We start from the raw sequence: 25,515 nt of genomic DNA on the forward strand, positions 1-25,515 counted from the left end.
GAGGCCCCGTCTGCCCCCTCAGGTGGACATAAAAGATCCCACGGCACAATTCGAGTAAGAGTAAGGGAGTTCTCCCCGGTGTCCTGGCCAATATTTATCCCTCAACCAACATCATTAAAAAAAAATTATCTGGACGTTCTCTCATTACAGTTTGTGGGAGCTTGCTGTGCGCAAATTGGCTGCCGCGTTTCCCACATTACAACAGTGACTACACTTCAAAAATACTTTGGTGGCTGTAATGTGCTTTGGGACGTCCTGAGGTCGTGAATGGCGCTACAGAAATGCAAGGGGGAAAGAATTCGGTATCGCCCATTTTGGGGCACTAATATCGGCCGAGCGCAAAGTTTAGCGCCCAGGGCTAATTATCGCCACCGACTGCAAAATTCGCCTCTATCGCCCCTGGAGGTGATTTGAGCGCTAAATCAGGCGCTACACACCTCTCTTAAGGCGCAAACGTCGGGGAGCAAGGCGCTACCTCAGAGCGCTACCGAAGCTCAGGTGATGCCGGTTACCATGGAAGCCAGACAGACTGGCGCCATCCAGTTCTTAAAGGGGAAGGGCCATCTTGCTGCCCAGTCACACCCTGCTCATTGCAGCCTTGAATCTCGGCCTGGAGAGGCCTCAAAAGCAATTGTGTTGGAAGCACTAATGGATAAGCCCAGGGAAAGAGCTCGGCGCTTAGCAACCTCAAAAGTACAACTGAGGGCCAAAACTCCTTAGGACAGCATTAAAACCAGAAATTTTGCCAACAAGAAAAGGCAGAAAGCGCCCACCTTTTTAAATAGTGCTCCCCCAGCCCCTTCCCGATTTGAAAACGTTCCCCTCTACCTGTCGTTCCTAGCGGCAGGCGCTAAGGCAGGGGGTGCGACTCAATATCCGGTCTGGGGCGCTACCGGGGCGTTGCACGCTTGACTGATGTCACGATCTGTGGGCGCAGGAGATCGTGGCGGTAGTGTTTAGCGCCGCCGCAAAACGACTGGTCAATTTTGCGAGCGGCGCTAAAATCGCCGCACTAAGTTCCTAGCGCCTCGTTAGCGCCCCCGGAGGAGCTAACGGGAGGCGCTAACCAACTGAATTTCCCCCCCCAGTCTTTCTTTCTGTCATTCCTGCACAGTTATTAGATTTGTGTCACTCTGGGGCCAGGCATTCTTCACCCCTTGAGCGCAGGGATTCCAGCATTCTGTACTTCCCTTCACCACTTGACTTACTGACTCGTGGTTTCTGCTTTTGTCTATTTTTAAGAGTGCTGCTTCCCAGCTGATGCTATTTTTTTGGAAGTCCAGACAAGTGGCTCCCCATATGTGTGTCGATATTTGCGACGGATGACCTGCTAGAAATGCTCGAAACGTAACTGCTGCAAACATTTCGGAGAGTAAAAGTTCAAACATTCAACTTAACCTTTTCCCTCCTCCCAACATTTTGAGCAGGGCTTTTAAACAAAAAATGTTGCCGCAGTTTCTATAATTTGCCGCCTTTTTCCTCGTTCGTTCTTGGTTTTCATTCTGTTTCTCTTTGTCTTTCTCTCGTTATATCCACCTCTTTCTTGATTTATTTCCCTTTTTTTGACTTTTCTAATCTTCATTTATTTCTTCCTTCTTATTCATTCAGGGTCCCACACGCTCTCTCCCATTCAGCCCCTCCTCAATCACATTCACAATGCAGGAAATATACCCCACACCATCGCCCTTTCTCTCAGCCCCATGCCTTCCCCGAGGCTGGCGTCCGTGCCATACTTGCAGACCATTAGAGTTTATCGACTTGTCTTGTCTGCTCATCCCGTCTCCTTTCCGTTACATAGAATACATACAGCACAGAAACAGGCCATTCGGTCCAACTGGTCCGTGCCGGTGTTTATGCTCTTCACGAGCCTCCTCCCACCCCTCTCCATCTCACCCTATCAACATATCCTTCTATTCCTTTCTCCCTCGTGTTTATCTAGCTTCCCCTTAAATGCATCTATGCTATTTGCCTCAACCACTCCCTGCGGTAGCGAGTTCCACATTCTCACCACTCTCTGGGTAAAGAAGATTCTCCTGAATTCCCTATTGGATTTATTAGTGACTGTCTTATATTTATGACCCTTAGTTCTGGTCTCCCCACAATCGGAAACATCTTCTCTACGTCTACCCTATCAAACCCTTCATCATTTTAAAGACCTCTATTATGTCACCCCTCAGCCTTCTCTTTTCTAGACAAACGAGCCCCGGCCTGTTTCCTGATAGTTATAATCTCTCAGTTCTATCATACTCGTAAATCTTTTTTGCACCTTCTCCAGTGTCTCTGTATCCTGGAAGACGAGAAACATGTTGAACTCAATCATAGCAACAGGACATCATCAACAACAACAACAACTCGCATTCATATAGTGCCTTTAATGTAGTGAAATGCCCTAAAGCGCTTCACAGGAGCATTGTAGGAGCAGGAGCAGGCCATTCAGCCCCTCGAGCCTGTTCTGCCATTCAATGAGATCATGGCTGATCTGTGACCTCACTCCAGCTACCTAGCTTGGCTCCATATCCCGTAATACCCTTTCTCGCAAAAAATCAATCCACCTCAGATTTAAAATGAGTAATTGAGCTGGTAACTGCTATTTGTGAGCGAGTTCCACCCTTCTACCACCCTTTGCATGAAGTGTTTCCCAGCGTCTCTCCTGAATGGCCTGGCTCTGATTTTAAGGTTATGTCGCCTTGTCCTAGACTCCCCCACCAGCGGGAAAACGTTTTTCTCTCTCTCTCTACCCTATCAATTCCTTTCAAAATCCTAGTTTGTGTAATCTCTACTCCCTTGGAGCCCTGGTAACATTCTGGTGAATGGACTGCACTCCTTCCAAGGCCAATATATCCTTCCTAAGGTGTGGTGCCCAGAACTGCTCACCGTGCTCCAGATGTGGTCTAACCGGGGCTTTGTGTAGCTGTAGCAAAACTTCCTTCCCTTTGTATTCTAGCCCGCTCGCTATAAAGGCTAACATTCCTTTATGTGATAAGGGAATTAGGGGTTACGGGGAGCGGGCAGGGAAGTAGACGTGAGTCTAGGTTCGGATCAGCCATGATCCTATTGAATGGCGGAGCAGGCCCGAGGGGCCGTATGGCCTACTCCTGCTCCTACTTTTTATTCCATTAGCTTTTCTGATTATTTTTTGTACCTGACCTCTACATTTTAGTGATCGGTGTACATGGACCCCTAAATCTATTTGGACCTCTGCTGTTCCTGGCTTTCCACCATTTAAATAATACTCGGATCAATCCTTTTTTGTTCCAAAATGGATGACCTCACACTTACCTGCGTTGAAATCCATCTGCCACAGTTTTGTCCACTCACTGAATCTATCCATGGCTCGTTGTAATTTTATGCTCCCATCTACATTACTTACTATGCCACCAATCTTTCTGTCATGAGCAAACTTGGATATCTGGCTCTCTATTGCATTACCTAAGTCATTAATAAATGTAGCGAATAGTTGAGGCCCCAGCACAGATCCTTGTGGGCACCACTAGTCATTTCCTTCCATTTTGAGTACATACCCATTATCCCTATTCTCTGTCTTCTACCGCCTAACCAATCTCCTAATCAGGTCAATAATTTGCCTTCAATTCCATGAGTTTTAATTTTAGCTAACAGTTACGTGGAACCTTACCGAATGCCTTCTGGAAATCCATAAAAGCTACATCCATAGACATTCCTCTGTTTACTACCTTAGTTACTTCCTCAAAAAATTCAATTAGGCTCGTTCGACATGACCTACCCTTTACAAATCCACGTTGGTTCTCTCTAATCAGCTCAAATTTCTCTAAGTGCCCAGTCACTCTGTCCTTACTTATAGATTCCCACAACAGATGGTAGATGGACAGTTTTTTTGGTTTCTCTCTCTCGCCTTTCTTAAATAGTGGAGTTACATTTGTTATCAAACAAAATTTGACACCGAGCCAGACAAGGAGATGTTAGGCCAGGTGACCAAAAGCTTGGTCAAAGGGGTAGGTTTTAAGGAGCATCTTAAAGGAGGAGAGAGAAGTAGAGAGAGGGAGAAGTTTAGGGAGGGAATTCCAGAACTTAGGCGATAGCAAAATACTGCGGATGCTGGAAATCTGAAATAACAACAGAAAATGCTGGAAATGCTCAGCAGGGCCAGGCAGCATCCATGGAGAGAGAAACAGAGTTAACGTTTCAGGTCTGGGACCCTTCATCAGAACTGCTGAGTATTTCCTTTATTTTCTGTTGTTATTCCAGAACTTAGGGCCTAGGCAGCTGAAGGCAAGGCCACCAATGGCGGAGCGATTAAAATCGGAGATGCGCATGAGGCCAGAATTGGAGGAGCGCAGAGATTGGGCAAGAGCTAGCAGCCATCACTGCACTCACGCTGTAGAATATAGGAACAAGAGGAGGCCTCAGCCCCTGGAGCCTACTCGGCCATTCATTTAGATCATGGCTGATCTGTACCTCGGCTCCATTTACCCCCCTTTTGCTCCATATCCCTTGATACCCTTACCGAACAAAAATCGATCGATCTGTGTCTTGAAAACTCCCAACTGTCCTTCAGCATCTACAGCCTTTTGTGGGAAAGAGCTCCATTGTGAAGAAGTGCTTCCTGATTTTGCTCCTAAATGACCTAGCTCTAGTTTTTAAGATGATGTCTGCTCATTCTTGCTTCCCCAGCAGAGGAAATAGTTTTCCTGCATCTACCCTGCCCCAATATGTTACTCAAGTGATTGATTAAAATGGAACTTGTAAAACAAATTGTGACTCTTTCAAATTCTGAATGCTGTGCTAAACTAACTCTCTGAGTGCAACAAAACCGGGAGCTTTTAATTTGAGGATCTGATGTGCCGCAGAAAGAAGAGTTTGACGTCGATGGCTGGGAATACGCCCCTTTATTTGGTTGGAGGTTCCATGTAAAACCGAACAAGGGAGACACTTATCGGCGCAGGCGCTGGAGGAGGAGGATGATCCCCAGGGAGCAGCTGGGCCCAGCTGCCATTTTCAGACTGGAAGGTTCTCTGGTACGTGTCTTCCTGCGCGACGGTGGCCCATTAAAAGCATGAGAGATTTTAAAAAAAACAAATCATTTAAAGGCTTTTGTCATGATACGGTGAGCAGGCGCACAAACGCATCCGAGAATGGCAGCGGCGATTTAGTGGCCTGCGACAGTAACCAAACGTTTTCCAGATATTCGACGGGCTCGTCCGTATTGTTGCACTAACTCATTTTATTGAACCGACGATGGCGCCACAAATTAGCGATTAGGTGATAGATTCGTACAGCACAGAAAGGAGGCCACCCGGCACATCGTGCCGGTGCCTTTGAAAGAGCTCTCCAATTAGACCCACTCCCCTGCTCTTTGCCCACAGCCCTGCATATTTTTCCTTTTCAAAGGTCTAGCCAATTCCCTTTTGAAAGTTACAATCGAATCTGCCTCCACCACCCATTCAGGTACTGCATTAATCGTCCCTGCTCCAAGGAGAACAATCTCAGCTTCTCCAGTCTCTCAGCATAACTGAAGTCCCTCATCCCCGGTACCATTCTAGTAACTCTCCTCTGCACCCTCTCCGAGGTCTTGACATGCTTCCTGAAGTGTGGTCCCCAGAATTGGTCACAAAACTCTAGCTGTAACCAGTGATTTATAAAGGTTTATCAGGACTTCCTTTCTTTTATAGTGACTGACGTAAGAAAACTACTAGGCACTTGGTCTAAGCGTTAAACAAAGCTTTAATCAACTGTTTTACAACATGGAGGTCTAGTTGTGTCCTGTTAAGAATGTCCTGAGCAAGCTGGGCCCATGCCCGAGTATTTATACTCTCCCTGGACAGCGCCACCAGCAGGCCGCCCAGTATTATTTCATAAGTCATTTCCACATGAATGACAAGATTCATGTCAGTGATACTAGGTTGCAGAAGGAAGGGAAGAGTGCGGGAGCTAAGGAGTCCACAGAGTTGCAGGTGGAGTTGGAGGCTGGGCAGTGAGTGGAGGTTGGCGCATTTGGAGCTCAGGTTGGAGACGAGGAAGAAAAAGAGAGGGTGGAGATTAAAGACGAGGGATGGATCCTGTATTGGATAATGAGCTTTGCCTGGTGTTTGTCCAGGACAGAGGTCTTAAAAGACCCTCATACGCCAGGAACTACCAACACCACTCAATTAAAATGGGAACCAGAGGACTGGGCGATCGAGTGGCCTAAGTGTGAATCTAACCCAGAGTAATGGAAAACAAGTCACGGGTGTCTGGCTGTAACGGTCCCATGTACTGCTATACAGATATGATTAAATGTAAGGGATTTAGGACAGAGTGCAGGAGAATTTTTTTTTTTTTTACACAGGGGATTGTGAGGCTGTGCATTGCACTACTGGATTTAGTGATTGAAGCAGATACCATGTCAATATTTACAAATAGGCTACATACATGGTTGAAAGAAAGAGGAAGATAAAGGGATATCTGTATCTCCCTGTACCTGCCCTGGGAGTGTTTGATGGGACGGTGTAGAGGGAGCTTTACTCTGTATCTAACCCGTGCTGTACCTGCCCTGGGAGTGTTTGATGGGACAGTGTAGAGGGAGCTTTACTCTGTATCTAACCCATGCTGTACCTGCCCCGGGAGTGTTTGATGGGACAGTGTAGAGGGAGCTTTACTCTGTATCTAACCCATGCTGTACCTGCCCCGGGAGTGTTTGATGGGACAGTGTAGAGGGAGCTTTACTCTGTATCTAACCCATGCTGTACCTGCCCCGGGAGTGTTTGATGGGACAGTGTAGAGGGAGCTTTACTCTGTATCTAACCCATGCTGTACCTGCCCCGGGAGTGTTTGATGGGACAGTGTAGAGGGAGCTTTACTCTGTATCTAACCCGTGCTGTACCTGCCCTGGGAGTGTTTGATGGGACAGTGTAGAGGGAGCTTTACTCTGTATCTAACCCGTGCTGTACCTGCCCTGGGAGTGTTTGATGGGACAGTGTAGAGGGAGCTTTACTCTGTATCTAACCCGTGCTGTACCTGCCCTGGGAATGTTTGATGGGACAGTGTAGAGGGAGCTTTACTCTGTATCTAACCCATGCTGTACCTGCCCTGGGAGTGTTTGATGGGACAGTGTAGAGGGAGCTTTACTCTGTATCCAACCCGTGCTGTACCTGCCCTGGGAATGTTTGATGGGACGGTGTAGAGGGAGCTTTACTCTGTATCTAACCCATGCTGTACCTGCCCTGGGAGTGTTTGATGGGACAGTGTAGAGGGAGCTTTACTCTGTATCTAACCCGTGCTGTACCTTCCCTGGGAGTGTTTGATGGGACAGTGTAGAGGGAGCTTTACTCTGTATCTAACCCCTGCTGTACCTGCCCTGGGAGTGTTTGATGGGACAGTGTAGAGGGAGCTTTACTCTGTATCTAACCCGTGCTGTACCTGCCCTGGGAGTGTTTGATGGGACAGTGTAGAGGGAGCTTTACTCTGTATCTAACCCGTGCTGTAACTGTCCTGGGAGTGTTTGATGGGACAGTGTAGAGGGAGCTTTACTCTGTATCCAACCCGTGCTGTACCTGCCCTGGGAATGTTTGATGGGACGGTGTAGAGGGAGCTTTACTCTGTATCTAACCCATGCTGTACCTGCCCTGGGAGTGTTTGATGGGACAGTGTAGAGGGAGCTTTACTCTGTATCTAACCCATGCTGTACCTGCCCTGGGAGTGTTTGATGGGACAGTGTAGAGGGAGCTTTACTCTGTATCTAACCCCGTGCTGTACCTGCCCTGGGAGTGTTTGATGGGACAGTGTAGAGGGAGCTTTACTCTGTATCTAACCCGTGCTGTACCTGCCCTGGGAGTGTTTGATGGGACAGTGTAGAGGGAGCTTTACTCTGTATCTAACCCGTGCTGTACCTGCCCTGGGAGTGTTTGATGGGGCAGTGTAGAGGGTGCTTTACTCTATATCTAACCCGTGCTGTACCTGCCCTGGGAATGCTTGATGGGGCAGTGTAGAGGGAGCTTTACTCTATATCTAACCCGTGCTGTACCTGCCCTGGGAATGCTTGGTGCTGTCACAGAGTGCCTGAAGTGCTAAAGTGTTCTGATTCTCCAACACAAATATCCTTCGCTTAGTGAGCGCAAAAATGACAAAGAAAGGCGTGAAAGTGGACAGGATATCTGGGCAGAGAAGTGGTGGTTTGTGAGTGTTCACAGTGACGGTGCTGTGCCTGACAAGATGGCTTGGTCTTTTTACAGTATCGAGAAAACGGTGACGAGCTGGCAGAGGAGTTGGCGCATAAAGAGGAGAAGGCAGTTGGGAATCAGCAGCTTTATGGGATGACTGCGCCCTTTATATCCTGTCTCCTGGACCGTAAGTTTAAAGCAGTTAATGTGTCAGCCGTGGCTCAGTCGGCAGCACTCTCTCTCACCTCCAAGTCAGAAGGTTGTTGGTTCAAGTCCCACTCCAGAGACTTGAGCACAAAATCTAGGCTGACACTTCAGTGCAGTGCTGAGGGAGTGCTGCACTGTCTTTTGGATGAGACATTAAACCGAGGCCCCGTCTGCTCTCTCAGGTGGATGTAAAAGATCCCATGGCACTATTTGAAGAAGAGCAGGGGAGTTCTTCCCGGTGTCCTGGCCAGTATTTATCCCTCAATCAACATCACTAAAACAGATTATCTGCTCATTATCACATTGCTGTTTGTGGGAGCTTGCTGTGCGCAAATTGGCTGCCGCGTTGCCTACATTACAACAGTGACTACACTTCAAAAGTACTTCATTGGCTGTAAAGCGCTTTTGGACGTCCTGAGGTTGTGAAAGGCGCTATAGAAATGCAAGCCTTTCTTTCCTTTTTTACAAGGGCTGACTCCTGTTTCCCCCTCCTGCTTGAGACTCGGGGCTGAGTGGGGAGATGATGGGTTGCGGTTTCAGTTCCGAGCTTTTCTTTAGCAATGATGACATTCCTGCAATCTTGAGATGCAGAAGCGAAAGGTATTCAGCTTACACTTTAAGACATGTCTTTGGGGGAAAAAAAAATCTTTGTTCAAACGGTGGTAATTGTTTGGACTATTCTGCCCAGGTAAGATAGTGGGATCAGAGACATTGGGACAGTCACAGTGCAGTTACACAGGATATACAGCACATTCGACCCAACCAGTCCGTGCCGGTGTTTACGCTCCACTCGAGCCTCCTCCTGTCTTTCCTCATCTAACTCTATCAGTATAACCCTCTATTCCCTTCCCCCTCATATGCTTGTCTAGCCTCCCCTTAAATGCATCTATACTATTCACTTCAGCCACTCCCTGTGGTAGCGAGTTCCACATTCTCACCACTCTCTGGGTGTAGTGTATGTAACCGTCTACCTTTAAGAGACTATGTATGTAACCGTTCACCTTTAAGAGAACTATTTTAGGTGTGGCACTACTTGTTTGGCTTCTGTATACGGTAATACCGACGGTGACCACACCGGTATATAAGTGCTGTGGCATGACTTATTGGGCAGATTCGCCCTGACCTTCGAATAGTAAAGTCCTGTTGTATGTTACTCCTGAAGTCTGTGTCGTAATTAACTGCACAACCCACAGACTTTACAGTGGCGACGAGTCCGATCGTACCCTGCGGCAACAATAATTTCAAAGCAACGAAAGAGCGTCGAAAAGAGGCAACCGCCCTCGTCATTCGGCTGGGAGAAAACTCAAGGCTGCAGCAATAGAAAGGAGGAAGACTTTAGCAACAAAAACTTCCATCAGCAACAGGCACTGACTGTCCCTTCTGCCACGGTGACTGTGAGTAAGGGAAAGTGAAAAGAATAGCCGGAGGATAAGGGCTGGGCACTCGACCACGGTCGAGGGGGAAAAGGAGCCGGACAAAAAGTCGGGTCCAACGGCGTCGTGAGAGACCGCGACCGGCGGGAAAAGCCGGGCGGTGACCGAAGCCACGAAGCGCTGCGACCGGGAGCGTAGGCGCGGGAAGAGAGAAACTCAGCCGCAGCCGGGGAGAGAAGCACCGGATTGCGAGAGGGCTGGGAGGCGCGATTGGGGTCCGAGCGAGCGGGAGAGGCAGAGCCGAGCAAGGGGAACTGTGCGAGAGCCAGTCCAGCGGCTGAACTGTCCTCCGTCAACGGGGTCTACCCAGCGCCTGTAGAGCCGAGCGAGCGGGAGAGAGACACAGCCGAGCAAGGGGAACTGTGCGAGAGCCAGCCCAGCGGCTGAACCTGTTCGCCGTCGACGGGGTACCCAGAGCCGGTCGCCCTGCCGTAAAATTTAAAAAAAAGGGAAAGCCTTGAAGCCGACGCGCAGGCTGTGAACCTGAAAGCCAGCGACCGTCGCCCGTGGGGAAAGTGTACCCCTCCCGCCAGGGAAGAAACGCGGGAAGCCGCCATTAGGCGGGGAAGAAGACAGAAGCGGGAAACCGCCATTGAAGTGGGCGGGGAGAGAAGATAAGAGCGGGAAACCACCATTTTCGCGGGAAAACCGCCATCTTAGGAAAAAAAAAAGAAATAATAATTTAAAGAAATACTTGTGTTGTTCCCAAAGAGAGGAAGATGCCTAAGCGTGGTAACATCAACGATTTTAATTCCGAGGTAGAAGACTGGGCCACGTACGTGGAATGCATTGAGATCTATTGTGAGGCCAATAAAATAGAAGAAGATGACAAAGCTATAACCTTGCTGAACTCGATGGGCGCAAAGACATACGGGCTCTTGAAGCACCTACTAGCACCAGCTAAACCGGCGGATCAGACTTTCGATGATATTGTGGCTGTCCTGAAGGACCACTTGAACCCTACACCGTTGATGTTGGCTGAACGATTCAAATTCTATGCGAGAACGCAACGGAAAGACGAAAGCAACGCGGAATACTTGGTTGAACTGCGGAGGCTAGCGAAAGACTGTCAGTTTAGGGACAACCTGGAAGAGGCACTGAGAGACAAATTCGTGTGCGGAATGTTGAAGGAAGAAACACAAAAACGACTGCTTGAAGAGAACGATCTTCCACTTGATAAGGCTGTCCTTATCGCAGCATCAAGCGAAGCCGCAGTGAAAGGAACTGCGGAAATGCAGCTAAAGGCAGCGGCACTCAGGGTACAACAAATTACTTCGGGTACAACGAAATGCTATCGTTGTGGAAAGACAACACACGACCAGAACCAATGCTGGTTTAAAAACCAAGAATGTAGGAAATGTGGCAAGCTTGGTCACATAGCTAAGGTATGCCGGTCAGGGAAGAAGACCAACAATAATGAGTCACCACAAAAGTGGTACAGAAAGGTACATGAGGTGACTAGGAAGAGTCCGGAGGAACAGAAGTCGGACTCACACTCCAACTGCAAAGGACTGGATAGTTTGAGAATTCACAATGTGAATAATGAAGCTGACCGGCAAACTATCTGGATCACACTACAGATTGCAAAAGTCCAAGTGAAAATGGAAGTGGACACCGGATCGGCGCTGACGGTCATGAATAAGCATGACTATAAAAAGTTATTCAAGCATATTCCACTACGGGATACGGAACTAGTACTACAGACATACACGGGGCACAAAGTATTCCCCATCGGAAAGATAGAAGTCAAGGTGAGATACAAGGATAAAGATTACCAAAGGATGGACCTGTATGTGTTGCCTGAGGGAGGTCCACCACTTCTGGGATGGGAGTGGATCCGGAAAATAAAGATAGACTGGCATTCACTAAACACCATGACGGTGGATTCCGGAAAGGAAGATGTCAAACCTGAACGGTTGTCCAGAATATTGGACGAAGCTAAAGAGGTATTCCAGCAAGGACTGGGAACACTGCGAGGAATTAAAGCAAAGGTTAAGATTGCAGAACATGCAAGCCCAAAATTTTTCAAAGCCAGATCGGTACCTTATGCGATACGACCAGCTGTGGAGGCAGAACTGGAAGAACTTGAACGATCAGGGGTACTGTCAAAAGTGGACTGGAGTGAGTGGGCCACGCCCATTCTTCCCGTCATGAAGTCTTCACCAAGTAATAAGCCAGGGGGACCGGGGAAGGTCCGCATCTGCGGAGACTTCAAGATCACAGTGAATCCGGTGCTTCACACGGTACAATACCCGCTTCCGTGGATTGAAGATATCTTTGCTTCGTTGGCTGGAGGGAAACACTTCACCAAGATAGACCTGGCTCAGGCATACTTACAAATGGAAGTCGAGGAAGAGTCACGCCAGTACCTCACCATCAACACACACAGAGGATTGTATCGTTATAATAGACTGGTTTTTGGGGTAGCTTCGGCTCCAGCAATTTGGCAGAGGGCCATGGAGCAGGTATTACAAGGAATTCCAAGCACGCTGTGCTACTTAGACGATATCCTAATTACGGGAGAAGACGAGGAAGAACACCTCACAAATTTGAAACTGGTGCTCACCAGGTTGAAGGAATATGGCCTTCGAGTTAATCGCAAGAAGTGTGAGTTTTTCCAAAAACGGATCTCGTACTGCGGTCATGTCATTGACCGAGAGGGGCTGCACAAGTCACCTGACAAGATAGAAGCTGTCGTGAAGGCCCCCGCTCCAGAAAACGTATCACAGTTAAGATCATTCTTGGGGTTGATTAATTATTATCACAAGTTTCTGCCAAATCTATCCACGGTGCTGCATCCGCTGAATGCTCTGTTGCGGAAAGAAATACCATGGAAGTGGAGTGAGGAATGTAAAAAGGCTTTTCGCAGAAGCAAGGAGTTGATTACCTCTGAAGAAGTGTTGGCTCATTTCAACCCAACGTTACCCCTTCGTCTAGCTTGTGATGCTTCCCCTTATGGAATTGGAGCAGTACTTTCACACAAGTTACCAAATGGCTCGGAAAGGCCAGTCGCATTTGCGTCCCGATCATTGACCTCCGCTGAGCGAAATTATGCTCAGATAGATAGGGAGGCCCTCAGCCTTGTGTGGGGCGTGAAGAAATTCAATCATTACCTGCAAGGTAAGAAGTTCACATTACTGACAGACCACCAGCCGTTGGTGTCCATATTCAACCCAAACAAGGCCGTTTCCACCATGACAGCACAAAGGTTACAAAGGTGGTCCGTGTTACTTGGGGCACACCAATATGACATCGAATACAAAAGGTCCAAACAGCATGGAAATGCTGATGGGTTATCGCGCTTGCCATTGCCGATAGTAGAAGAAGCGACTACAGTGGACCCGGTAGAGATGTTCCACTCATCCATAGTGGAGTGTCTACCAATAACAAATTCGATGATCGAAAACGAAACAAGAAATGACCCGACTCTTTCACGAGTCTATGATTTAACGGTGGAGGGATGGCCAGCACAGGGCGAACCAACACTGCAAGCATTTTCACAGAGGAAAGAACAGCTGTCAGTGTGTAGAGGAACCCTGATGTGTGGATCTAGAGTGGTGATTCCACCCAAACTTCAAAAGAAAGGTGTTAAAGGAGCTGCACGAGGGACATCTGGGTGGAGCGAAGATGAAGAACCTAGCAAGAGCGTTTGTATGGTGGCCAGGCATCGATGTAGACATCGAAGAAATCACTAAGAACTGCCTAGGATGTCAGAAGGTTCAGGACGCGCCACCACAGGCTCCACTGCATCCATGGGAGTGGCCCTCATCTCCTTGGCAAAGGGTACACATCGACTTTGCTGGTCCATTTATGGACTCAATGTTCCTAATAGCGGTGGATGCACACTCCAAGTGGCCGGAGGTAATAAAGATGACCACCACCACCACGGAAAAAACCATCACAGTGTTAAGGACTATGTTTGCTAGGAATGGCCTGCCGGAACAGATCTGTTCTGACAATGGACCGCAATTTGTGTCTGAAGAATTCAAGAAATTCTTAAAGAGCAATGGGGTTAAGCACTACACGTCAGCCCCATACCATCCCGCCTCCAATGGATTGGCTGAAAGGTTTGTCCAGACCTTCAAGAAGGCCATCAAGGCCATGGGTAATGAAGACATTAATTTACAACATAAGGTGGATAGCTTCTTGTTGGCGTACAGGAATGCAACACATGCAGTCACAAATCAAACTCCCGCCATGATGTTTTTTAATAGACGACTAAGATGCCGGCTGGATTTGCTCAAGCCAAACGTCAGAAGGGACATAGAGAACCGGCAATTCCAGGGCATGAATGAAAGGGCCACTAGATCTTTTCAGATAGGTCAACAAGTTTTGGCTCGGGACTACCGTACCGAGAAATGGCAGCCTGGAACTATTGGAAAAAGACTAGGGCCGTTGATGTATACGGTGGATCTTGGGGACAGTATAATAAGGCGCCATGTTGACCAGATCATAGGGTCAGCCACAACTGGCCAACCTACTTCACCACCTTACCCGGTTACTGTTGAAACCGAGATACCCAGAACACCTACCTCCGATCTGGTAATACTGGAATCAGAGGAACCTGACACTGTCTTTCAAGCCGAATCGACTTTGTCAGAAGCACCTACTACCCCGCCAGGAATGACGACACCACTGAGGCGTTATCCGGACAGAGTCCGGAAACCTCCAGAGAGACTGAATCTGTGAACTGTCTTGCATAAAGTTGTATATATGTTATAATGTATGTTTAATGGGAAATACGTATGTTGTAAGCTAAAAAGGGAGGATTGTAGTGTATGTAACCGTCTACCTTTAAGAGACTATGTATGTAACCGTTCACCTTTAAGAGAACTATTTTAGGTGTGGCACTACTTGTTTGGCTTCTGTATACGGTAATACCGACGGTGACCACACCGGTATATAAGTGCTGTGGCATGACTTATTGGGCAGATTCGCCCTGACCTTCGAATAGTAAAGTCCTGTTGTATGTTACTCCTGAAGTCTGTGTCGTAATTAACTGCACAACCCACAGACTTTACACTGGGTAAAGAAGTTTCTCCTGAATTCCCTATTGGATCATTCTATTTTGGACACCCAGTATAAGTGTCAAGCAATCCCAAGGTCAGGTGCAGAGTGAAGCCCCTTTTCACCCCCCTTCAACTCAAATAAGCAGCTCTATTGTACCAGTTTTAACATTTTCCATTTCCCACACCAGCCAACCTGCCCTCCTCTACGAACTAAAAATAAAATGCTACAAGTGTAAGAAATATGAAATCAAAACAGAAAACAATGGAATTATACTTTGCAACCCACTTTATTTTATATTGGCCCGGAATTTGCGGTGGGTAATAACAGTGAATGAACAGCATTCGCTGTTACTGCCCCTTTGAAACTGATCGCAACTTCAGGATGTAGCACACGTGCGTTCTAACGGGGAACTCCTGAAGTTGCGGTCAGCCATTCAGCACTCCGACACTGTCGTATCACTTCTTCTTCTTAGGCAGTCCCTCGGGAACCGAGGATGACTTGCTTCCACACTATAAATGAGTTCTCAGGTGACTGATGAGTCCAATGCGGGACCTACAGTCTCTGTCACAGGTGGGGCAGATGGTGGTTGAAGGGGCGGGTGGGTGGAGTGCTTGTGTTGACGTGCGCTCCTTCCGCTGTTTGCACTTGGCTTCCGCTTGCTCCCAGCGAAGAGACTCGAGGTGTTCGGTGCCTTCCCAGATGCTTCTCCTCCACTTTGTGCGGTCTTGGGCCAGGGATTCCCAGGTGTCGGTGGGGATGTTGCACTTTTTCAAGGAGGCTATGAGGGTGTCCTTGAAGTGTTTTCTCTGCCCACCTGGGGCTCTCCTGCCATGTCGGAGCTCCGAGTGGTGCGCTTGTTTTGGGAGTCTCGTATCGAGCATGCGGACGATGTATCACTAGTGTTAAAAGCAGTACCAAGGGTTGGTGTAGTTACTACAGTCTCACTAGTACTTAGGGATTTCAATGTCTGTTTCGCGGTTCTGGGAAGAGCTGAGCAACACCCCTGACCGCTGCTGTTACTTTCTCTTCCTCCGTGCAGCGCCCACTGCTTTCCAGTTTCGCGGCTACATCTATCAGGCAAGAGGTTTACTTCCCACCGATAGGAGCAGCTTTGCAGGTTAGCACATTAACAAGAGATTGTTGCTTTCGCATCTGTGTTTGTAGGTGCATGTATGGGTGTGTGTGTGCGCGCTCACGGGTGTGTATGCGTGTGCGGGTGTGTACAGGGGTGCACGTGTGCCTGTACAGGGATGTGCCTGAGGAGGGGGCGTGGCAGCAGGGAAGGGAACAAGTTACAGGGAGCATGGGAAGTGGGGTCCTGCGGTCAGTGAGTAAATGCACTACCTGCTCCTGAGCTGCCCTGACCAGGCTCACTGTCCAAGGAGGTTTTGTTAGCTGGTGCAGCAGGAGAGGGGGCTGCAAATGGGTCTCACTTTTCCTCCGATAGGGAGGGGGAACAATAAAATCAGCTGGGTGTCCCGCTCCTGATGGTTGTGCTGGGGTGTGTTGGTGCGCAGGGTGTGGACTGGATTTGATTCTAACACGATATCTTCTGCAGGTAGTTAGCCAAAATGCAGGTGAACCTCCCGGCTGACGTGTGGCGAACTCCCACCCCAGTGGGGTACCGGAGAGAGAGGAGCCAGCACCCTTGGCACTGCAAGCAAGGGTCAGGGCCACCAGAGGGGAGAGCACTGAAGCAGAAACCGAATGTTTTCTGAACCTAATCTGTAACGGGAGGCAGGACAGTGGGCCTCACTTACACTTCTGCGAGGGTTGAATTGCAATTCGATTTTTGTTTCAGATCCTTGCATCCAAATGTCATTCTTGTACCAGAGTAAACGGACCGAGGTTGTGAAAGGGACTGTAAACCCAACCTGGGACCAAACACTGATATTTGAAGAGATCGAAATCTATGGCAACCTCAGGGAAATAGTTGAAAGCCCGCCTTACGTCCTGCTTGAACTGTTCGACAGTAATCATGTGGTAAGTTACATTTCTGGGGTTTAAAAAAAAATCCTCGTTTTGATTTAATCGACACCACTGTTATTCCCCAGCCCCAGTCCCAATAATTGTCACTAGCCCTATTGATTTATACGGGCAGGTCTCCTGTGGTGTTGCTCACAGTAAGCTGGCAGATACAATGTTGTATAATGACAGGAGAGTTACACCATGGGTTGTGCAGTTTGCTGTGGGGTAGATGCTACACTTTGTGCCGTTTGCACAGGGCAACAGAAGCGTCGAGCGAGAATTCGAGTGTGTGTGCCTCCCGTGGTCTTCTGTCTCTTTGCAGGCAACACTGATTTACACCGTGTGATCTTGATCACGTTTCTTTCTGTCACCAATCGTGCATTTCCGAACCGTGTGCTCACCAATCATGCATTTCAGAACCGTGACCTCACCAGTCGTGCATTTCAGAACCGCGTGCTCACCAATCGTGCATTTCAGAACTGTCACCTCACCAATTGTGCATTTCAGAACCGTCTCCTCACCAATCGTGCATTTCAGAACCGTCTTCTCACCAATCGTGCATTTCAGAACTGTCTTCTCACCAGTCGTGCATTTCAGAACCGTGTATTCACCAATCTTGCATTTCAGAAACGTTTGTTCACCAGTCATACATTTCAAGACCATATGTTCGTTCAGTTTGATGAGCTGGTCATTTTTTACTGAAAAAAGTGGTCATTCTCCTGGATTTTTTCCCCCTTAAAGATGAATGTAAACCAATCACAGACCCTGCAGTCCATGACACTGGTCCTTGTTGGCCAGAAACATCAGTCTTAGGCGGCTGTCTGACAAAGGTTACCTGACCCGATGGGAGGCGAGTGATTTACAGACAGGAGGACATTTTGCCCATCGTGCCTGTTCCAGCCCTTTGCCAGAGCAATCCAGAACCAATCACTTGTCTCGCACGAACACATGAACACTGACGGACAGGTGACGACCCTCTGGTCCATCGAGCCTGTCCCACACAATTGCAATACCTTGTGTATCACAACGTATACTCTCCACCCTGCCCGATCCCATGTGATCTCCTGGGAGAAGCAAAAAAGAAAGAGAAAACCCAGGCCAATTTTGGGGGGGGGAGAAAATCAGGGAAATTCCTCTCCAACCCATCTAGGCGATCAAAACTAGTCGAGGAGCTCACTCTAGCCCTGAATTCTCTGCAGTACCTACTTTCTGTAAAAGATGATCTCCGCCCCAGCCAGAAACAAGCTCAGTGCGCTAGGACTTAACACCTCCCTATGCAACTGGATCCTGGACTTCCTGACGGGAAGACCCCAGGTGGTGAAAATAGGCAGAAACACCTCCGCCACACTGATCCTGAACACGGGAGCGCCCCAGGGTTGTGTGCTCAGCCCCCTTCTGTACTCCCTGTTTACTCACGACTGCGTGGCCACGCACAACTTCAACTCCATCAAGTTTGCTGATGACACGACCGTTGTAGGCCTGATCACAGATGGCGACGAGACAGGCTACAGGGAGGAGGTAAGAGCCCTAGGAGAATGGTGCAAGTACAACAACCTCTCCCTCAACATCAGCAAAACAAAGGAGATGATCGTGGATTACAGGAAGCGGCAGGTGGAGGGACACACCCCAATCTACATCGAAGGGGCTGAGGTGGAGAGGGTCAGCAGCTTCAAATTCCTGGGTGTATTCATTACAGAGGACTTAACGTGGTCTCATCACATCGACGTTGTAACCAAGAAGGCATGCCAACGCCTGTTCTTCCTCAGGAGACTGAAGAAATTTGGAATGGCCCCCCAGATTCTCACCAACTTCTACCGGTGCACCATCGAGAGTATCCTGTCCGGCTGCATCACTACCTGGTATAGCAACTGCACCGCCACAGACCGCAAGGCTCTACAGATGGTAGTGAAAGCTGCACAACACACTATAGGAATTAAACTACCTGCTGTGCAGGTTATCTACCCTGAGAGGTGCCGGGGGAAGGCCCTGAGAATCATTAAAGACGCGAGTCACCCCAGCCACAACCTCTTCGCCCTGCTCCCGTCCGGTAAGAGATACCGAAGCATACGGTCTCGTACCAACAGGTTTCGAAACAGCTTCTATCCCCAGGCCATAAGACTCATGAACAATTAATTTATTATTATTTATTACTGTTTTATTTATTATTACTGTCTTTCTATTAGTATTTATATTAGTATTTTTATCATTGTTATGCCATATTTATTCCAATGTTGGGAGGACTCATAAAAATCAACATTTCATTGTGCAGTACACACGTCTGCTGCATATATGACAAATAAAATTGAATTGAATTGAAAAACAGGTCCAGCTCTCACTTAAAGGAATTGAGCGAGACGGCAGCCTGTTCCTACAGGTCCACTATTCTCTGGGGAAAAGAACCACCTCCTGACCATCTAACCCAGATCTGGCCTTGTACAACTTAAAATTGTGACCTCGGTCCTCCATAATCGAACCTATTTAATCGTGATTTGTCTCGGTCCCGCTCACCACAGGAGACCCTGGAGGTAACTGCTGATTTGAAAACAAGTGACGTGTTCCCATCAGGGAAGAGCTGTGCTGATATTTGTCCAATGTTTTTCTAGGGCAAGCAGGAGTACATGGGTGCTACCCTGTGCTACCCGAGTGTGAAGCTGGACTCTACAGCGCAGTACGTTCCCACGCTGCAGTGGCATCCGGTCTTTAGAGGAGAGAGGTTCTGCGGCGAGCTTCTTGTTTCTTTCGAACTACTGATGAAACAAAAAGTAATTGATTTATTTATGTGCTTCCAAAATAACAAATCCACCTGATGCGAACAGGTAACCTGAAAGAGGTTCTTTCAGTGATGTGGAGAGACTGGAGAAGCTGGGCTGGTCCTCCTTAGAGCAGAGAAGGTTAAGGTGGCGATTTGACCGAGGTGTTCAAAATCAAGAAGGGTTTAGACAGAGTAAATAAAGAGAAACTGTTTCAACTGGCAGGAGGGTCAGTAACCAGAGGATTTAAGGTAATTGGCAAAAGAACCAGAGGGACAGATGAGAATTTTTTCACACAGCGAGTTGTTGTGATCTGGAATGCGCTGTATTCTGCCCTTGCAGCGCGTTCCTATGCAGAGCTAGACAGGTAGCTAACATCTTGATATCTTCCCATAAAAATCACAAGGCTTGACTTTTCTTGTAAACTTTACTGATTCTTATTGTGAAACTGAAATACAATACAGAAATGGAAGCACACATTAGTACACAAGCACATAACTGATATGCATACACAAATTTAGGTAAGTCTGAGCAACACAGTACATTTGGCATGTAACTTACCAAAACACGTGGAAACACAGCTTACTGTGAATATACATTTAGCAAACTGAAAGGCATTCTCTTACATTCACTTTAAATTAGCTCTGTACATAGTGCATCAAAATACAGCTACAAGTTAACCAGCTAGACACAGAGAGCGAGCACTTCACGGCTAGCTGTGCAGGTTTGCTTACAGAGAAAGGTTACAAACTAAACATTTTCTGCAAAATATAGTGTACACTAATCATCTATAACATTCTCAAGTACTTGCAGACAAATAGTGTCCAAGGCCGAAGCGTAACAAGAAAATAACTGCAAGACCATGTGTCGAGCTGCAGGTATTGTCCTATACAGCAGTTTATTTTACTGCGCTTTACTGCACTTGCTAGGTACCAAATATCCACTAGGTGGCGGCACACAATGGAAATCGACCCAAATTACTCAAACCCCTGAATTAACTTGAAAACTAACATAAATTCCTAAAGGAAGGCAGCACACGCTGCCTGATAGGGCGGTGGAAGCAGATTCAATAGTAACTTTCAAAAAGGAATTGGATAAATACTTGAAAAGGAAACATTTTCAGGGCTATGGGGAAAGAGCAGGGGAGTGGGACTAATTGGAGAGCTCTTTCAAAGAGCTGGCACGATGGGCCAAATGGCCGCCTTCTGTGCAGTATGATTCTAGGTTGTAAAGTAAAAGGATAGGTATTTTTCGCTGTCACAGCCTGGGTAGTGATTTGACAGAACAGATCAACCGGCAACGAGAATGGAAAGGGTCCTGTGACGGGCGGGCAAGCATTTCGCTCAATCATATCACTGTGCGGGGGCTGAAGGTACAAATTACCCTCTGCTTCACTCTACTCCGGCGATGGCGATGGAAGGTCCGGGAATTTTGCAGTCGGTCGGTCAACATCTGGAAGAGAAAATGCAGGTGAATCAGGCAGTTCCCCCACAGTACTTCCAACAGTACCCCCTCCCAGCTGTAAGGCCAGCAGCCCCCTCTCTGCACCGCACGACCAACAGCCCCTCCCCCACACACCGCACGACCAGCAACCCCTCCCCCACACACCGCACGACCAACAGCCCCTCCCCCACACCGCATGACCAGCTGCCCCCTCCCCCACACCGCACGACCAACAGCCCCTCCCCCACACGCCGCACGACCAGCAACCCCTCCCCCACACACCGCACGATCAACAGCCCTGCCCCCCACACCACATGACCAGCTGCCCCCTCCCCCCACACCGCATGACCAGCAGCCCCTCCCCGCACGACCAGCAGCCCCTCCCCCCACACCAATGTTCCCTATAAGGTGCGTGGCCGTGCAGCGATCTGTAAGGTCCCGCGGTGAGCTGGAGCGAGGGCGGAAAGGCCCAATATCCAACGGCCAAGTGCGAGTGGGAAAAGGTCCACTGATTATTTACACGTTCTCCTGTGCATGTACCCGTATGGTGGGGGGTGGGGCCTAAACACCATCCCCCGCATGCGCACAGACATTGCGGCTGCACCGGAGGGCCCTCGTCAGTCCATTGCGCGCGATCTGCGGGCAGGCTGGCGGGCGCAGGCCTCAGCAGTAGGCCGCGGCCTTGGGGCATCAAGGCAATGGGCCAAAGTTCCCAAACCCGGCGCGAATCAGTCGAGGACGCCAACCCGGGCCCCGATGTTTAAATAGCAAAAATACTGCGGATGCTAAAAATCTGAAATAACAACAGTAAGTGTTGGAAACACTCGGCAGGCCAGGCAGCATCGAGGAGAGAGAAACAGGGTCAACGTTTCGGGTCGGGGGACCCTTCGTCAGAACTGGAAAAGGTTAGGGAGGAGAGATTTTTAAGCAGGGGCAGGGAGGAGGGGAGGAAAGAACAAAGGGAAGGTCTGTGATCGGGTGGAAGGCAGGAGAGAGTGACTGACAAAAGGGATGATGGTGCAAGGCAAAAGGTAATAGGACAAGTTAAGAAACAAAAGATGACTAGATGATGTGTGGATGATGATGGCAGCAAAATTAACAGCTACCATGTGAGGAAACGAGGGAGAAAAAAAAAGAAATACAGGGGTCAGTTTATGGACGCCAACTCTCTGATGCCTCCTCCTACCTCCCCCTGGACCATGACCCCACTACCGAACATCAAGAAATCGTTTCCAAGACTGTCACAGACCTCCTCTCCTCTGGAGATCTTCCCTCCATGGCCGCCAACCTCATAATCCCTCAACCCCGCACAGCTCGCTTCTACCTCCTTCCCAAGTTCCACAAACAGGCTGCTGCACATAGCGCCGTGATACTGAATGTTAGTGCCCCAAGAGGGAGGGGGGAGTGCGTCCAGTAGCCCCGCCTCCTGCTTGGGGCGCTACCATTCAGTTTTGGGCGTGGGGACACGAGCCAATTTTCCCCCCTAAGAGTCATAAAAGTTGAGCCTCCCTTTGTCTCTGGCCACTTCTCTTGCTCTCTTAGTTAAAGTCTTTATTCTCTCGATTATTTATAGTAATATTAATTAGTTTATCTAGTTAAGTTAGAGAAAAAAAAAGTTAATACCCACCAGTCACCTACCTGCTGTCCTGTGACGTCACTCCTTGATTTTGCTGATCTTTTGGAATTCGCCGGATTTGTTCTGCCTCCGGTGCTGCCGACTTTTCTCAGGTCCCTGATGGCACCACCTTCCGTTTGTCTCTCCTGTCTCCGCGCCACCTCCCCATTGTAAGATTGCCCAATTCGCAAACTTTGGCCTTTTGCCTTCATTCTGACCTAGCTATCGGTAGCGGACCCCTTCCGCCTGCTCTCCTTGTAGAATCGAGCCGGAGAGGCAAGCGGGGCTCCGACACCCCCGGGATCCCCTCGCGCACACTCGCCGAGGCCGCAAGATGGTCAAGCTCGACCGGGTGAGTGGGGCTTTAAACATCGGGGCCCGGGTTTCCGCCCTCGGCTGATTTCCCGCTGGCTTTGGGAACTTCGACCCACTGCCTTGAAGCCCCAGCCGCCGCGGCTGCGGACTCCCACCTCGAGGCCGCGGCCTACTGACCCACAGATCGCTAACGATGGATTGACCCCGCCCTCCGATGCGCATGTGCGGGACCGTATTTAGGCCCCGCCCCTCCCAAACGGGCGCATGCGCAGAAGGACACAAGACACAGCTTTACATGGGATATACGGCACAGAAACAGGCCATTCGGCCCAACCAGTCCATGCCGGCGTTTATGCTCCACTCGAGCCTCCTCCCATCTTTCCTCATCTAAATCTATCAGCATAACCCTCTATTCACTTCTCCCTCACATGCTTATCAAGCCTCCCCTTAAATGCATCTGTACTATTCGCTTCAACCACTCCCTGTAGGAGCGAGTTCCACATTATCACCACTCTCTGGGTAAAGAAGTTTCTTCTGAAATAAAAACAGAAAATGCTGGAGATGTTCAGCAGGTCAGGCAGCATCTGTGAAGAGAAAAACAGAGTTAACGTTTCAGGTCGATGACCTTTCGTCAGAACTGGAAAAAAGTAGGAAATGGAACAGATTATTAAGCAAGTGCAGGGGCTGGGAAATGGGGGAGGGGATGAAAGCACAAAAGGGAAGGTCTGATTGGATGGAAGGCAGGAGAGGTAAAGAGACACTGGGGGAGAAATTGGGTGGAGCCGCAAACGGGGCGCCAATCTCGCCTGGGCGCCGGAATTAGCGCAGCGTTTGGAGCAGTTGCGACCGCCGGAAATTCAGCTTGAGAACCCCAAGAGGGACACGGGGCGAGGCTCGAGGCGCTCCGCGTCCCTCTTAGGGCGCTGAAGCTGAATATCGCAGCGCAACGTGACGCAGCGCCACACGCTGCGGCACGGCGCGCTGCGGTACTGCAGGCCTTCCTCCCATTCTTAAGGGGGAGGGGCCTGCACCAGCACGATCGGAGATTGCGAGTGCCGGCAAAAGAGCCCGGCACCGAGGAGAAGTGCCGGGCTCTCAGAAAACAGCCGGCAATGCCGTGGGGGGCGATCAGGAGGCCGGGGGATAGAGGTGCTGGCAGGCGGCTGCCGAAAAAACGGCCGCCCCGCACCTCCACCTTAATTTGCGCAACTGTCGCCACAGGAAGGCCCCGTGAACCGGGCGCCATTTGCGAACGGCGCTACAGAGGCAGTCGCTGCCAAATATCGCGATCGGGGCAGTAGCGGGGCGCTGTGCACAACGATGACGTCATCGGAGGCGGTGCAGCGCAACAGGTGAACGCCGCCATTAGCGCCCCAGCTAAATATCGCGGCCAGTGGTGCTAAAGCCACTGAGTGCCCTCTTTAGGCGCTAACTGGTGGCGCAGCCCACCGAATTTCTAGGCCATTGAGATATTCAAGGATTTGCCGATTTTTAAAAACTTTTTTTCTTTATTCATTCATGGGAGGGATGGCTGGCAAGGCCAGCATTTATTGCCCATCACTAATTGCCCTTGTTTCTTCTGAATTCTCTATTGGATTTCTTGGTGACTCTCTTATATTGATGGCCTCTATTTATGCTCTTCCCCACAAGTGGAAACATTCTCTCTCCATCTACTCTTATCAAATTTATAGGCATTTATTGCCCATCCCTAATTATCCTTAACTGAGTGACTTGCTGGGCCATTTCAGAGAGCTGTTAAGAGTCAACCACATTGCTGTGGGTCACATATAGGCCAGACCGGGTAAGGGCGGTAGATTTCCTTCCCTAAAGGACATTAGTAAACCAGATGGTTTTTTTTGACAATCTGGTAGTTTCATGGTCACCATTACTGACACTATTCCAGATTTATTCAATTAACTGAATTTAAACTCCCCAGCTGTCGTGGTGGGATTTGAGCTCCAGATCATTAATCCAGACCTCTGTATTACTAGTCCAGTAACACAACCACTATGCTACCGTTCCCTCTGTTCCTGCTGTGCTAATCAGGCGGGTGGCGGACCCTCCGGATGGCCAGGCCTCGTTAGCACACAGCCAGCCAGCTGCGAGGGCCAACAGGCCGCATGTCCGATCCTGGGGAGGTGGGAGATTGGCGATTAGAGGGGAGGGGCCATTGAGGGGAGGGGAAGGGAGAGCCCTAGAACCGCAAACCGACCGCTCAGGTCAAGTGGGGTACACTCGCTGCCCCGGGGGGGGACACTCGCTGCCCCGGGGGGGACACTCACTGCCCTGGGGGGGGACACTCACTGTCCTGGGGGGGGACACTCGCTGCCCCGGGGGGGACACTCGCTGCCCTGGGGGGGGACACTCACTGCTCCGGGGGGGACACTCGCTGCCCTGGGGGGGGACACTCGCTGCCCCGGGGGGGACACTCGCTGCCCCGGGGGGGACACTCGCTGCCCCGGGGGGGACACTCACTGCCCCGGGGGGGACACTCGCTGCCCTGGGGGGGGACACTCGCTGCCCCGGGGGGGACACTCGCTGCCCCGGGGGGGACACTCGCTGCCCCGGGGGGGGACACTCGCTGCCCCGGGGGGGGACACTCGCTGCCCCGGGGGGGACACTCACTGCCCTGGGGGGGGACACTCACTGTCCTGGGGGGG

The 25,515-nt window shown here is 49.6% G+C and overlaps 1 protein-coding gene across 1 annotated transcript in view; it reads left to right on the top strand.

Annotated features, from left to right (window-relative positions):
- LOC147098052 (myoferlin-like) overlaps nt 1-25,515 on the top strand; it is a 181,718-nt gene that overhangs the window by 76,337 nt on the left and 79,866 nt on the right. The window contains exons 28-32 of the mRNA XM_085970809.1: nt 4,827-4,994; nt 8,187-8,301; nt 15,804-15,881; nt 16,566-16,747; nt 19,336-19,494. Coding sequence (XP_085826935.1) covers nt 4,827-4,994; nt 8,187-8,301; nt 15,804-15,881; nt 16,566-16,747; nt 19,336-19,494 — 702 coding nt within the window. The remainder of the gene's footprint in view (nt 1-4,826; nt 4,995-8,186; nt 8,302-15,803; nt 15,882-16,565; nt 16,748-19,335; nt 19,495-25,515) is intronic.

The sequence above is a fragment of the Somniosus microcephalus genome, chromosome 30 (assembly GCF_052327205.1).
Source record: "Somniosus microcephalus isolate GS21.2 chromosome 30, FLI_Smic_1.0, whole genome shotgun sequence".
Classification (NCBI taxonomy): Eukaryota; Metazoa; Chordata; class Chondrichthyes; order Squaliformes; family Somniosidae; genus Somniosus; species Somniosus microcephalus.